Source organism: Pteropus medius, unplaced genomic scaffold, assembly GCF_902729225.1.
Source record: "Pteropus medius unplaced genomic scaffold, Ma_sr-lr_union100, whole genome shotgun sequence".
Taxonomy (NCBI): Eukaryota; Metazoa; Chordata; class Mammalia; order Chiroptera; family Pteropodidae; genus Pteropus; species Pteropus medius.
The window spans coordinates 4,639,192-4,656,521 of NW_024342467.1; the positions used below are offsets into that span (position 1 = coordinate 4,639,192).

A 17,330-nucleotide genomic window follows, 5' to 3' on the forward strand; every position below is an offset into this window, starting at 1 on the left:
AGAATACTACCAATTTAATATTTTTGTTTATCAAACACATCAATAAGAATTAGTTGTTATGTCTCAGTGTGAAGTATATTACCATGGAGATAAAAATTCTGATCCACAGCTATTCTATCCTATTTTGTTAGTCTTTTGTCCTCTGTTGCCCAGGTTTCCTATTTGTTGTTATTAAATTTCTGAAAAAATAGAAGCATATAACTAAAATTTATTGTGGGATATTTAAAAATGCCATAATAAATGGTACTTAGAACAATAGCCCATTATAAAATAGCTTCAATGTCATAGCCTGACTGAGAAAGGCAAAGAATAAAAAATCTTGCTAAACAAACTTAAAAAAGCCTTAACTAGGCCCTTGTTACACCAACTCAAATATCCTGACCATGACAATCACAGTCCAGAATTTAATGTACAATATATATTATTCTCTAAATACCCACGTAAATACATAATTACTTATGTATTTATTTTCTGTATGAAGATATGTATCCAAAGAAGAATAAAGGAGAAAAAGATCCATGAAAAATATAGCCAGTTTACACATGATTTTAGAATCATGTGTTATGATATAACTTAATCATACATACGTATTTGATATTATAAAAAATACTGTATAAGTATATAAACTATAGCGTAATGGAAAATTTTAATTTTAATGTAGCCTTCAAAAGCAGATTGAGAGCAATTTAACAAACAAACATTAGAAAACTTACCTTGACTTGCAAATTTTAACTCTTTGGCATCTGTGAGCGTGGTCCTTTTGTCAGACCCTTTTTTCTCTATCCGGCGATGGCTTCGTCTTTTCTTTGACTCTCCCCAAAGGTTGGATCCTCCATGCATGCTAGGTATATTCAAAATAGCAATTCCTTCCAGAGAGATGTTTATTAAGTCTATCTGTACTCCATCACACTAATCAATAAAAAGAAAAGAACAAACAGTAAGATATCTTCTTTATTTCTCTTATTTCTTCTTTTGCATTTCCTGATATTTTAATAAGAGATTTTAAATCTATAATCTTGCCATTTTTAAATACATTTTTCAAAAGCAAAAGTAGTTACAGTGAATGTCAATATAAAAAATAAAGCAGCCACCAACATTAACTAGTTATCATTCATAGTCTTTAAAAATGATTGAATTAAATCATCAGTCTCTTTGTTTACAAAAAACCTTTGGGACGGAGACATGTTAGTGTCTGAATATATAACCAGTTATAAATTTCCATTGTGTCACAAAGAGGCTGATTCTGGGATGTTTGGTCAAATTTTAGGCAGAAATTTTAACGATCACCTCTTATTTAGAACACATTGCAAGGCACTATTGGGGGAAAGTGAAAAAACAGAATTCATAATTCATGGCCTCACTTTTTGAGTCAGAGAAAGAAGTGGCTTAAGAGACTTTGAAAAAAAATACAAAGTGCAAAACAGCAATGCAAGAGCTCTGAATTACATTGGAGCGGCTAAGGATGTTTCTTGGTCTAGATTAAGTTCCAAACACAGTACAAAGGGCAATGAGCAGCACAATTATCTAAATGAACATGGAGGACCAGGCAGGCTGAGTGAGGAAAATGCCAAGAGTAACGGTAAACACAACCTCCAACTCATCATTACTTTATAGCTGCTATAACACTACATTGAAAAATAAAAACCATTAGTTAGGCAGATATTTGTTTGCCTGGTGACAAAGAAGTGTTTTGATTTTGAAAAATATGGAACTTGCTAACAGACTATGCTTTGTGATATTCAGTTTGGTCACTTTTTAAATATTTTGAATATTCTGTTTATTTCTACTGATGGACATGTGGAAAGTGACAAGGCTATACAGTATTTTTAGAATTATTTATTTATTCATTTGCTTTGAGTTTTCTAAAATTGTAGTAATTATAAATATACACCAGATATTGTTCTCTCATGTTCAGTTATAAGTCATTGTAAGAAAAGATGTAAATATATAACATTTTGTTTAATAAAAAACTTTGTTAGGGATATGCATTTCATAATTGAGGTATATCTGCAGTGGGATTATTTTATTTGCCATGTTTTTTTTATAGAAAAAAACATAGACAGTAACTTCATTCATCATTCTCTTTCACGTGATAATTATGATTTTTTGAACCAAGAAGAGATAATGCTCCACCAAAATGATAAAAACAGAAAACAAACAGAAAATCTCTCTTTTTCCACATTTGCCTCATCACACTGAACCTAATTCTGCATCTTGTTTACTGAAATACAAAAACTGTGAAATAAAGAAACACATCTTGAGCCTACTTGGCAGGGCTAGAAACCAATTCTAGAGAGATGCCAAGTTTTCATTCAATTTGTTTCAATGAGGGTGAAACCAAGGTCTGGATGATGTCCCCACCCCCCACCCCTTTTAGAAACAACTGACTTTTTTTTCTTCCTTTTCATGTATTAAATTAAGATGATTTCTTTTTACTAAAGAATTCTACTCATGTGTATACTCACTTACTGCTATATATTCTAGATAAACAGATATTAATTTCATAATTAAAAGTAATCTTGTGTAAATACCCTGCAGGCCTCAATGAATCAAACACATACTGTGTGTCAGGCCTCCCACTGTCTTCAAGTGGAATGTACTGGCTGGATAATTAGATAGTACATATTTTTTAACCTTATTTGCATGCATATTATATCTTTTGCACACTGACAAGCAGCAGTAACAACAAAAGTCAGATTACCACAGGGAATTCCCACAAAGAAGTCTTCATTCCTTATAATTTGCAGCCTAAATTAAAATAATTTGATCTTTGACAAGGATGAAATGTCAAGCAGAAGGGGGTCCTCTACAAGCCATGGCCTGTGGCTTCTGAAATCTGCCTAATTTATGTCAGTCACTTCTTAATACATATTTAAGTATTACACGAAAAATATGATAAATATGCAATCTGACACCTTTGGTATTTCCCTGCTGTTAATTTATAAAGGTCTGGTTTCCCCCCCAAACTGACTAAAATCATTTAAATAACAGAAGAATTGCGAAATAAGCTGGAGTTGGGGCCTGGCTTCCATTTTCACTCAATATTGAACACAGCAGGTAGTACGCTAAGACAATTATTTGACTAGGCCTTAGAATCCCACTGTGACAAGTTACTTTCAGAATTAGGAAAGTAGTATTCCTTTGTTCATCTGCAGAAAAGGAGAGCATGTTGCAAACAGGCTTTTTTTTTTTTTAATTGAACTAGGGGAGTTACATGTGACAATTGAAAAACATCATTGTATACTATTATTCATGTTTTTACTCTTCAGAGTCTTGTCACGTGTCATTTTAAGAAAACAAAGTGGCTCTTTGAAAAGTAAAAAAAAATATTGTTAAGGAGTGCCAATAAAGAAAGTCTGAAAAACACTGAGGTTTCTATGAGAGCAGGACAACGTACTTACATAAATTGCTATTTATTAATTATTTGTTTCCACTAGTTCTTGACCCCAGGCTACCTTCCTCTGTTTGCCTTAACATTATGTTCATCAGTCTGGAAAATTCCAGTGCTAGTTCTGATGGAGACCAGGAATTGTAGCACACCAATTGAGTGCACAGAAATAAAAGCTGAGGTGAAGGCTATGAAATATAATGAACAAGTTATAACACTGTGTCAGATAATATTTTCATCTGCTTTGAAGATTTATGATTTTTAAAAAGGTAGCTACAGAGTTACATAATATAAAAGCTTAAAAGCTATAAGCCTCAGTCAATAAATCCTGAATGTTTTTAATATGTAGAAAAAAGGCAGTTAACATATAGTACTAAAGGAGCTATTTGTAGAGTGCAATGCTGTGATGCCATTGTCTATACTTTTCAGTTTTAAAATGGAAGATTTTTATTACAGAGACAAATTTACCTAAAAAAAAAAAAATGGTTTAAAAATTTTTGCCAACGTATTTTAATCCTAGTTTACAAATATACTCTGGACGTGTGGAGAGTGACAAGGTGTTAAGGACAAGTTTTATATGTGAATTTAGTGTTTCAGATTCAGTTAACATACCATTTGATAGTAAAATTCAAAATGTAAGTAAAACTGGAAAGCTAAATATAGATAAGAAATTTGACAAGATAAAATTAATGATAAATTGTAAAAATTTTTTCATAGTGAGTCTAATTCTATGGTGAGGTCAGATAAAAATTATTCAAAATATTCGACAAAACATAAAAACATTGCTTTGTTCATTATATAAAACTGCGTAGAGGAAAATGGCTCATCTAAGTCTGCTTTTAGAAGAGTTCCTGCAAATTCATACTTAATTTATAAGACAAAATTATGTTTTTGCTGAAAACTACAGCAGCAAACCTACAAATTAAAACAGATATATACACATAAATGGCTTAATAGTATCTCTTCTGATGTTCTAAAGCTGAGGTACTCTATATTTTCCCAGGGATTAAATTTTATGTTTTTTGAAATACATTTTATAAGTTTTATTGACAAAATGTAGTGTGATATAGGGCCTCAGAACATGCCGTTTAGGTAGTTTGAGTAATATTGCCAGTTCAGGATATCAAGCATTAGCCATGGTATTTACACAAAATTACTTTAGTTTTACATGTTTTTCTTTTTTAGTAGATTCTGTGAAAGCTAGAAATTGTTGCTGAAATATTAGAATTCTTACCAAAAGTTATCTTATTAAAATAATTTCTGGTAAACATGGAATGGAACTTTCACCTTTTGGTCATTCACTCCACTTTTACCTGTTACACTTCTTCCTCAGTCTCGTCACTAAGAAAACCTATGACATATTTATCATGATGAAGTGATAATGCTATGCCTCGCCCTCACCACATTTTGTGTTCTTTTCCGGAATAATAAGTTACTTTTCGTTTTGAATTCAAGGAGTCCAACTTTAGTTTCCTATGACTATCTTTCTGGAGGTCCACACTGTGTCCCTTCATCATTGCTTCTAGAATTTCATTGCAAAAAAAAAAAATTCACCTTGGAATATTTTGAAGAAAGGGTAGATGTTTCAAGTATTCTTACACACACACACACACACACACACACACACACACACACACACATACATGCATGAGCAGAAAAAGGGCAGGAAGAAATTTTGGAGATGATGGATAAGTTGATGACACTGAGTGTGGTGGTGGTTTTATGGTTATTTACTTACTTCTAAACTCACGATGTAAATGAGAACACGACCAAGGAAGCAGCAAAATCACAGATATGGAAAGTGCTTTGGAAAAAAGCAAACAAAGGGCTCTTCTGGTATGTCAACCATGTCTCAATTTTAACCAAAAAATTATAACCAAGATTACTCTACCCAGCAAAGCTATCATTTAGAATGGAAGGACAGATAAAGAGCTTCCCAGACAAGAAAAAGCTAACAGAGTTCATTGCCATCCAACCAATATTATAAGAACTGTTAAAGGAACTTCTTTAAGGAGAAAAAAAAATGAAAAGTAAGAATAATAAAAGGTCAATAACTACATATCTATCAACAATTACTTTCAATGTAAATTGATTAAATGCTCCAATAAAAAAAAAAAATAGGGTAGCTGAATGAATCAGAAAGCAAAGCCTTTATATGTTGCCTACAAGAGACTCACCTGATCAAAAGATATACATAGATTGAACGTAAAGGGATAAAAAATGATATTTCATGAAAATTGAAACAAACAAAAAGCTGAGGTAGCAATACATATACCAGACAAAATAGACTTTAAAACAAAGGCTATACCAAGAGACAAAGAAGAATCCAGTAATCCCACTTCTGGGTATTTATCTGAAGAAATCCAAAACCTATTTTGAAGGGACATGTACACCCATATTTTCATTGCAGTATTATTTGAATAGCATTATCTACAAAGGAGGCAACCAGGGTGTCTATCAATGGATAAATAGATGAAGAGGAGGTGGTACACGTATACACTGGAATATTACTCAGCTGTAAAAAAGAATGAAATCTTGCCATCTGCAACAGCATGGATGGACCTAAAGGATATTGTGCTGAGTAGATTAAATCAGACAGAGAAAGATAAATGTCATATGATTTCACTTATTTCTGGAATCTAGAGAACAGGATAAATGAACAATCAAAACAGAAACAAGCTTGTAGATACAGAGAGCATTTTGATGGCTGCCAGATAGAGGAGGAGTTGAGAGGATGAGTGAAGGAGGGGAAGGGATTAAGAAGTACAAATCGATAGTTACAAAAGAGTACAGGAATGTAGAGTATAGTTTGGGGAATATAGTCAGTAGCATAGTAATAACTATGTATGGTGTCAGATAGGTACTGGATTTATTGGGGTGATCACTTCATAAGTTATAAATGTCTAATCACTATACAATATAATATTGTATGCCAATTGTAATTGAAGAATTTAAAAAATATATATATAAAGAGCCCACACAGTCTGTGTCCCGCTTGCACCTTGTGTGGAAATGTCTTTCAGTTTCAGGCTCAATGTATGCTCTTTTGTTTCTCTTAAGCATGTGTGTCATATGGCACCTAGCCAATCCCACTGCTGTATCTGTCTTCCTCTGAGAGAGGACAGAGTCCTTTTACCTTGGCATGAGAAGGTGTGTATCAGCTGCTGGGGGAGACACACTAGCCTGAGGAATAGATGCCCACTACTGCAGTGGATCTCACTATCTCTTATCAGCATGAGTAATCGTTATCCATCCAAAACAACATTCATTCACAAATTTCATTTCCCCTACCCCAAGATAGTATTCTGGTAGGGCTAAGACTAGACAAAGGTCCTCTAAATGCATGTTGAAAGAGCATCCAGGATGATTTTGATAAAGGTATGGCACGAACTAAATTTGGAAACTCTGCCCTATTGCTTTTAAGAACTCTGAGCTTTCCAGGTTACTGGAGAATAAGAATCTATCTTATCTTTTGAATCTTGGTAATTTATTTTATGTCCCTAATACTTTTATTGCCATTTGTTAATTCTTGAGATCATTTAAGGTTTTATAGATGTACTTAATCATTAAGACAAATCTCAATTTTGGGGATGGAAATTCTTGGCCTTAAAACTTACCATCCTTCCCAGTCTCACTGACAACCAAAAGATTGAAATACTTTGGAGAATGGGCTATTCTATTATCTCAAGAACTTTGTGTGGTACATAGAGCAAATAAAAAATCCACGAATATTATAGTTTCAATGACAGATGTAGACCTGGGATTCTTAGGTACATGCCCCAAATACTTTAATACAAATTGCTTTTAATATATTATATTGCAATTTTAAAGTTTTACATTTTTTTTATATATTTTGTAACAAAGTTAGAAGATAACTGAAATTCTGAAAACTAAAAATTTCTACTTTGCTAATCTCTCTTGCCATATATATTGCCTATATGTTGCCATTTTACACCCACAGACACATAGATGTATATAATCTACAATAGATTTGTTCCCTTAGAGTTAAACCTTTTACAGCAACACACTTCTCATTTCTCTTAAATTGTTAAAAAAAAAAATGCTCATCTGCTCATCTCTGCAGTGGATATATAATAGAATAAAATCTCTTTAATTCATAGAATTTTGAGGAAGACTAAATAAAATAATGTATGCTTAGCATCAAGCATGGAGTATAATTAATAATAGATAAATCTTAGCTGTGTTATTACCATCTCATGATATTCATATTATTGTAAATATTCACCCTTTTTGGAAGAAGCTTCCTATATGAAAGAGAAATACGAAATAAAGAGTCATACAGTAAATGTTTTGTTTTGAAGAAGCTACTGATAAAACATACACCCTTTACTTGAGATACTCCTGTACTGAAGTGGTTTTATTCTGTTATACATTTTCAAGCCATAGTTGGTATAATTTTAGGCCAAATAGGAAGCAATATAAAACAGAATATCAAATTTCCAAATGGCTGTTTTTGTTATATTTAATTATGAAGTAACCTTAGGGGTAGAAAGGCATATTCTGCTAACATGATAGACTGGATTCATTAAAAAGTAAGTAGAGAAGCAGATTTTGCATTACCATCTGTATATACACACACACATATACACATATCAAGTTTTAAAATTGAGATAAATACATAAAATTATAACAGTATTTCAAGATATGTAACAATAGAATGGGGAGTGCACAGCATTGGTTCCGATTTATAAATGCTATTGCAATGGTTCCCAGAATAAGCCAGTAAATGCAGAGCTTGTAAGCCAAACTTGGAGGGAATGTAGAAACACTACCCTAAGAAGAATAACTTAGTTCTAGTTGTCCAAATTTCTTGAGGGAACATTCTAAATAGTTTTCCATAAGATGTAAGGCTCAGTGTAACAAAATCACTAATTTCATCATTTATTAACTTTAAAATTAGTGTTTTCTAAATTTATTTTCATTCAAATGTCTTTTGTTATGTGACACAAACTTTTTCTTGAACATTTTTTTATTTTGTGACATATAATATTATGCTATAGATCAATGTTTTCTTTTTAATGAACACAATTTTTTTAAAGTTTAAAGTTCACAGCAAAATTGAGAGGAAGGTACAAAGATTTCCCATATATACCCTCTGTCCCCACACATGTACAGACTGTCCTATTATCAATGTCTACTATCAGAGTGTTACATTTGTTAAAACTGATAACCTACATTGACCCATCACAACATCCAGTTTGTATTAGGGTCACTCTTAGTGTACATTCTATGTGTTTGAAAAATGTATAATGATATTTATCCACCACTACTGTATCATAGAGTTTTTTTTTCACTGCCCTAAAAATCCTCTGTGTCCTTTCTATTCACTTTCCCTCCCCCCATAGCCCATGGCAATCACTGAACTTTTTACTGTCTCCATAGTATCATCTTTTCCAGAATATCATATATTGGCACCATACAGTATGTAGCATTTTTCAGAATGGCAAATTTCACTTTGGAAAATGCATTTAAGGTTCCTCCATGTCCTTTCATGTCTTGATAGCTCATTTATTTTAGCACTGAATAACATTTCATTGTCTGGATGTACCACTGTTTATTTATCCATCCAGCTACCAAAGGATCTCTTGTTTGCTTCTCAGTTTTGGCAATCATTAATTATAAATATCCATATGCAGGTTTTTGCATTGACATAAGTTTTTAACTCCTTTGGGTTTTCAATTCCAATCAGCATGATTGATGGATCATATAGGAAGAGTACGTTAAGTTTTTTAAGAAACTGCCAATGGTCTTCCAAAGTGGCTGTACCATTTTGCATTCCTACTATCAGTGAGAGTTTCTGTTGCTCCACATCCTCACCTGGATCTAGTTTTCAGTATTCTAATGGGTTTGTAGTGGTATCTCATTTTTCTTTCAATGTTCATTTCCCTCATGACATATGGTGTAGAGCATCATTTCATATGTTTATTTGCCTTCTGTATATCTTTTTGATGAGGTGTCTGTTAAAGTCTTTGGCCCATTTTTCAATGGAGTTATTTTCTTATTGTTAAGTTTTGAGTTCTTTGTATATTTTGGATAACAGTCCTTTATCAGATGTGTCTTTTGCAAATATTTGCTCTCTATTTGTGGCTTGTTTTCTCATTCTCTTGACATTATCTATCATAGAGCAGAATTTTTAATTTCAATGAAGTCCAAATATCAATTTATTTCATGGATTGTGCTTTTGAATTATATCTAAAAAGGTATTGCCGTACATAAGGCCATTTAGGTTTTCTCCTGTGTTAGAAGTCTTATAATTTTACATTTTACATTTAGGTCTGTGATCCTTTTTCAGTTCATTTTTGTTAAGAGTGAAGACTTTTTTTTTTTTTTTTTTTTTTGCCTTCAGATGGTCAGTTGTTCCAGAACCATTTGTGAGAAAGGCCTTCTTTGCTCCATTGTATTGCCTTTCCTCCTTTATCAAAGATTTGTTAACTATAACTATTTCTGGGCTCTCTATTCTGTTTCATTGATTTGTCTATTCCTTCACCAATATCACATTGTTTTGAGTATTGTAGCTTTATAATAAGTCCTGAAGTCAGGTAGTGTCAGTCCTCAAGTTTTGCTGTCTTTCAACATCCTGTTGGTTATTCTGGGTCTTCTGACTCTCACATAAACTCTGAAATCAGTTGTTGGTATTACTAAGTAATACTGAAATTTTGATTAGGATTGTATTGAATGTATAGATTAATTTGGGAAGAAATGACATCTTGACAATATTGAGTTTTCCTATTTATGAACATGGAATATTTCTTCTAGATAATTTTTTTTTTTCAATCTGTGTTCAGTGGTAGGGTAAGGTAAGTAGAGGTGCAAGAAGCTTCAGAGTATCCAACTTACATTCAACCAGAAACCATACTTACATATGTGTGTGTGTGTGTGTGTGTGTGTGTATACACATATATATATTTTATTATTAATTTCAGGTATATAGCACAATGGTTAGGAATTAATATGTTATGAAGAGATCCTCCCAGTTACTCTAGAACCTGTCTGGTACTATACATAGCATCACAATATTATTGCCTATATTCTCTATGTCATACTCCACATCCCAAAGACTGTTTTGTAACTACTAATTTTATATATTTGTTTTCATTTTTGCCTTCTACAAATTTTTTGAGCATTCTGAGGGTAAGAAATGCTCAAAATCCATTATATAAATATTTTTTTTAAAAATCTTAATGAAAGTAAAGAGAGATTTTAGATGTTTTTCATAAATATATATGTCTGTATATAACTATGTAAATATATAACACTATATACACACACACACACGTATCTTCATGAACAGTAATTACAGAAAGGTCATGTTGATCACAGTCTTTTATCTTCTGTGATTACATCCCTTTTCAGGAATATGATCTGATTCAGTAGTGAAAGGCTTTTTTCATTCCATCTCCATCAATTTTACTTCCAATACTTTATTCACCAATTATAATTAAAAAAAAGTGGGAAAATGTTACATTCTGAAATAGTACCACTTCTGCTGTTATTATTTTTAACAGTAAATTAGAAAGGTAAGGTAATGAAGAACCAAGCCAGGCTATTACAATTTCATGTGGTCCATAACCACTTTTGTTTATGAACTTACTACCTGAATATATGCCACTAATGATTTAGGTCTCAGAAGAAAAGTTATGTATTTATTTTTAAAACAAAAAGTGTTGAAGCCAATATTTCTGAATTCATATCAATTAGTCATGAGATTTTCTTGTTTTGTAATTCTGTTCCTTTAGTTTGTCTTTACCATTTATCAAAATATAACTTTTTCTTTTCCTTTAATTCCTAAAATCTCCGAATCAAACTAAGTCATTTTCTATTGTAATTCATCTCCAAAACTTTTAGTTGTACAGCATCTATATTTTTTGGTCGACTTATTTGCTCCACATCTTTTGAAACTGTATTTTTCTTGCTATCTTTGCTCTCTGTCTTGGCTTTTCCACTTCCTACAAAATGTAATGGGAGAAATGGCAACCTTGGGAACTGAGAAAATCTAGTTAACGAATAGGAATAGAATGAAAAAGTATACTTTTTAACCTTTATTCATGAAAGTAAGTACAATTTTAGTGAACTGTGTTTTAAAGGTTATAAGATATTGAGACCTGAAAATAATAAGTTTTTTTAATGTATCTTGCAAACTTTTCTCTTTCTCTTCAAGTACTTTCTTTTATCTTACATTTTTCTATCTGCACTATGCCCAGTAACGTTTCTACCAATTTTTAAAGTTGTTCCATCTCTATTTTATACTGTATTAAAATAACTCAGACTCAAACTTAACTTTATACTAATATTTCAGACAGTGCTAGATTTCCAATGAGTGATAGGAATGAAATTTTAGAAATAATGGATAAGCTATGTGGATTGCTCAAAATATAACTTTCTATGGGCTCCACAGACATATTAATAATCAAATTCAAGCCATTTCATAGTATTATAATAAAGAATTGATTTTTCTTACTTCTATTTCTACAGATTCATGTAGTTTCTTGCAGGTGGCTGAGAAAGTTTCAGATGTGCCAAACTCAAAATACCAAAATTTGTTCTTCATTCTGAAAAATAAAAGGAAGAAGCAGTTTAGGCAATTATAACAGAAAATGCATTTTTAATGGAGTAGCCATATCTTGTATTATAAGTGGTAAAAAAGGTTTGAGGACATGTACCATCCATAATGTAATAGATGGTCACATAATTTTTAAAGCTTAAATATTGGTGTCATAGTATATGATTGCCCTTGAGGGGATTACAAGAATGAATTGATCTGAGAGATTTAAGTATATCTTTGATTTTTCTATGTATATTGGTTGTTCAGATTTTAAAATATAATTTTAGTGCTTATTACTCTTGGCTTGTTCTTGGACTACTTCATTTTAGACCAGACATTCTATAATCATAAAAAAAAAAAAAAACTGGACTTTTTGAGAAAAAAAGAAACTAAGCTAAATATATTAAATTTTTCTAGGTGGCTATATAGTCATTAGAAATGGGCACAATTGGATAGCATATTAAAAAAAATTTTTAAATGTGGTTATCCATAAAGATGAAATTTAGTAATTTAGGAATAACCATTAATTATTTTTTTAAGATATTGCCATATTATATGAACAATAGTGGGGAATTATGATACAGCATAGAACTAAAGAAGTAATACTATTTTATCAATATAACAAAAGTTGCAAAAAATAGTTTATTTCAGTATTTAATTTGGAAGAAGGATGTTCAAAATTTATTTTCTCCCATGATCTATTGACCATATCTTTATTTCTTTGTGACAGGTAATTAAATTTATGATCATTTAATGTAATTTTACAAAGGTTGACTATATTTGTAGTATCACCCAATCTTGAATTTATAAATTGATTCTCATAAAAATGTAGTTTTTGATCATATATATTCTAAGTTACCATGTCCTCAATTAGAAAAAAATAGGTAAAATGAGATACATGTTTTCATACATAAAGGCAAAACAGAAAGATATTTTGTTATGATATTCAAATATGCTTCTCACATCACATTATTCTTTATACACAAATTTTTTTACATAAATATTGCTATGTATAAAACATTTTAACAATTAAAAAGGCATTTGGCAAGGACCTTACCACTTAATTAAACACTATTATACTTATGGAAAATGACATGAAAACTAATATAGTGTTTATGCTGTTTTGAATTGAATTCTCTGGTATGACATTACACATGATAAAAGTAATCACATCTGTCTAGATGTATTCAATAATATTTAGCCTCATACAAGGTTTTATTCACTTCACAAAATTTTCTTTAGCTCTTCTTGTATTAATCACCATATTCAGGCCAGTAATCTGAAAACCAATGTAGGTTTTGGAGTATTGTACCACCATGAATCCTTATTCTTTTCTAGAGAATATTTTCTTTGGGTTATGACCTGATTTCATATATCTGAGTACATAAAGATAGATGATAGCAGTTAGAATAGGGGTATACATTTAACACCAAGATCTGTGGGCTTGAACCCACATGCAAGTTTATGTTAAATTAATGCAAATATCTACTTTATAGATGTGCTTTTACAAAGTTGTACACTGGTTGATGTTATGTGAAATTAAGGATACTGTCCTAAAGACTCATCATTATGACGAAAAGTATATCATTCAGTATATTGAGAGGAAAATTTTGGTTTGTAAGAGGTGGTCTCAAGACAACCTTAGAATAATAATTAGTAGATGTTTCATGACTGTTTGGAAGTGTTTTCTACATTCAGCAAGTTTTCTAATAACATTTTTATGTTGGCTTTTTATTCAGACCTTTGTGAATTTATTTATTTATCCATTCATTCATTCATTCAACAAATATTTAGTGAGAATACTCACCTCCGTATGCTACTGATTTTAGTGCTAAAGATATAAATATGAATGCAATTATTAATATCTACAAGGAGCTCAGAATGATGTGAGATTATAGGCATATAAAATAATTAAAAAGTTAATCTCTAAATAAAATATGAGCAAAGCATTGTGAGAAAATACTTCCATGAATCAACTACTTTTACCTCAGGGAATCCACAGAACTTTAGAAGAGAAGGTGACATTTTAACAGGTAAGTAGAGAAGGCAGACAGGAGGAAGATGAAAAAACTGGGTGTTTTTTTAGGAGTGCAATGCAAGTGAAGAAAACGCTGACTGCAAGCTAATAAGGGTCTGCTTCAGAACACATATGCCAAGTTCAGAGGTTTGGATTTGAAATTATTGATTAGTAGGATGCTGATAGGAATGTATTAGTGGTGGAGTGATATGACCAGATTAATTATATGGGCATATAAGTCTGGCAGAAATAAATAAATGGGCAAGAATGTGAAATGCTGGTATTGTGGACAGAAATGTGGCTATTAAAATAGTACAAATGAAATATAATTGAAAGCCTAAACCAAGTGGCAAGAGAGATGGATAAAGGCTCAGTTCAAGAGACATAAATGAAGTAGAATTAATAGGAACTGGGGTGATTTTAGATTATACTGATTTCTGCCATACTTAGGTTATCTCTGGAATACCAGAGCATTACTCCAGCAAAAGAAGGGTTTTAAGCTAATATTTTGACAGGTTCTGTGATCTAATGCATATTGTATTACAGTTTGAAAATTAGATATATAAAATTATATATATGGCTTCCAATTATATATAAGTGATTACTGCCTATTTTTTTCCCATTCTGTCCACCAAAGTTCTTTATAGCTTAATTAGGATGATGAGGAGTTTGTATCAGCTAACCAAGATATACCTTTGTAAACAGAAACAGAAATTCTGAGAGTTTACATTCAGCCTTTATTCACCATATTAGTTAGCATTACTGCTCATGTGCAAAAGCTGCTTTAAATTCTCTATTATTACAACCATTTTTATGTTTCACTTAGATAAATATATGGAGGTAATAAAAAGCACATAGAATCAGATTCCACATGACAAATTAAAAGTTGTTAAATTTTATTTTTTCAACAAAACTGGTCTTTAGGTTGTAGAAATGCAAAAAAAAAAAAAAACAAAACCTACATTTAAGCATATATGCTATTTATTTTTACAGCCACATTAGAAAATGATCCAAATAATTCAAACTCAAATTTGTCAGAGAAAACATATAGCATTGGACTTTAAAAAGAAGGTACCTGGACATTTAACCTATTGTAAAATTTTCACACCAAAATCTTATTTATTGTATTCTTAAATAAGTTTTGTGATTGCAGGTATGATGAAAAAATGTCATACCAAAAAAAGTTATTCATACTATTATAATTTTAAGTCATTAATATATTAAACTCTATTTCAGTGAATTTAATTGTAAGTCTATAGATTTCAGTTTAATATTTAAAATGGTTGCTACCAGATGTTCAGGTAAAAATGAATAAATTATCTTATATTTACCAGGCATTTTCTTAGTAACAGTAATTTTGCTTCTTTTACATATCTTTAGGGAAATGTGAACTCTCAAGAGTTTTGGCTCGAGCAAAAAATAATTCCTGTAATTATGAAATTTAGTTAATATTTAGTTCTTCAAGTTCTAAACTTTCACATAAGTAATTAATATCTAGCGAAGTATCTTCCTTAGAATTTTTCTTCCTGTTTTACATGGTTTTTACTTTGTTTGTTTCAGCTTTTGTCTGCTAAGTAATTTTAATGCAGCAAACATAAAATAAAACAAAGTATGAATTGGTAGTGCATTTCCCAAAAAGAATACCAAAGAACCTAATTAGATATGATGCTCATTTCTAACAAAGATGCAACATACAGAGAGGGGTGAAATTGTCTCATTTATCTTACCACAGAGAGCTCGAAAGTCACAAACACATAGAAAAGTTTAATTCAGTAAAATTACTCTTAAATTAAAGGTCAACTTTCTCAAAGGTGTGTTTTGTTTATTATTTTATGTATTTAGTGATGATATAAGAGATATAGGAAGATCATTTAAAATGTATAATGCTAAAAAATCTATTGGACACTTGAATCTGTTGCCAAGCATCCTTAATTGATTCTATCTATATTGTATGAATAACATGCTTATCAAATGAGAAAATAAAGGATTTTTAAATATTTGCTTTTGAAATAAAAACAAAAACATAACGCCCTAAGTAGCTCAGTTAAAATGGATTTAAATAGTTTTTTTTTTACTCATTAGATGTTTCAAAAATCCCAACTTCTTCATTAGCTTTCTTTCACTTTTGCTCTGTTATCAAAGTATTTCAATGGTGATTTCAAATCTGGTTTTAAAATTATTTTTTCACTGAGAACAATGTTTCTGATAATTCAGTAACTTTATTTTAATAATACATTCAGTCTCACGATTTGATGGAATACTCTAGAAACATAGCAGAATTTTTGAACTTGGCTAACAATGTTGGTGATGAGGGATATGGCACTACTGACTTATAGCAATAGGGTAAATGTTTAAAGTGGTACATTTATGTCATAAAATCAGTTCAGTTTTATTTGTGTTTCATTGCCAAGAGACATTACACTACACATTAATTATAGGGTTACTCATTTATTACTAAATGTAGTGAGATATCATTTTTTAAATTATACCACAAACCACATGGAAGAGCCGGGACCTGATTTCATCAGTGGATAAGCAATATCTGAAAGCTGCAGCCCAAGGGAAGAAGTAAACATAGGCTAGCGGCATGTTGGCAGGGCAGCAGGCCTTGTCAGTGCAACAACCATAGATTAGCATGGGGTAAAGACAGGGGACACTTGTAGTTTAAGTTGTTTGTCACCTTTTATAGTCTCCTATAAACCAAATGGATTGCAGCAATAGGCAATTTTTAAGGACCAAGTGCATTTCCACCTCAAACGAAATCAGCAATTTATTTTTTTTCTTTTGATTGGTAAACATAAATTCACCAATAAATGATTATGAAAAGATTGTTCAAAGTTTGGGATATTGGAATAAATGGGAAATTTTACTATAATTTATAGAAATATAGTATCAAGCATTTAAATATGTAAAAAGTTATATATTTGCTTGTAGAAATCTGAAACTATAATGTTATGGCATACTATCCATGTGAACATTCTAGTGACAAAAATAACCCCAATTCTATATCATTATATTTTATAAAAAGAACTACATTTTAATTTTATTGAAACCCTCAAAACCATGTTTTTTTTTTAAATAGCAATTTATAGTTCTCTCAGAGCAAGAGAATAACGTTAATATAATTTTATAAGAAAGAAACATAGCTGTAATTACTATAGTCGGGACATTTTATATTCACACTAATAAGAGGAAACTTTTTTATGTCTCCAAACAAGATATAATTTTTTAAAAATGACATATAAAAATTCTTGTATCTAGTGCTCATTCATAAGATATGCTTGTTAAGTACCCGGGAGACAATGAAACAAGCCATAGGAACTTTAGATAGAATCATATAATATTTGATCTTAGTTTGTGAA

General features: G+C 31.0%; 1 protein-coding gene across 7 annotated transcripts in view; it reads right to left on the bottom strand.

Annotated features, from left to right (window-relative positions):
• Positions 1 to 17,330, bottom strand: part of DGKB (diacylglycerol kinase beta) — a 581,858-nt gene that overhangs the window by 143,609 nt on the left and 420,919 nt on the right. For all 7 annotated transcript variants that reach the window (XM_039862429.1, XM_039862425.1, XM_039862430.1 and 4 more), the window contains 2 exons: positions 11,868 to 11,958; positions 714 to 909 (listed from right to left, as the gene is read on the bottom strand). In XM_039862429.1, coding sequence (XP_039718363.1) covers positions 714 to 909; positions 11,868 to 11,958 — 287 coding nt within the window. The remainder of the gene's footprint in view (positions 1 to 713; positions 910 to 11,867; positions 11,959 to 17,330) is intronic.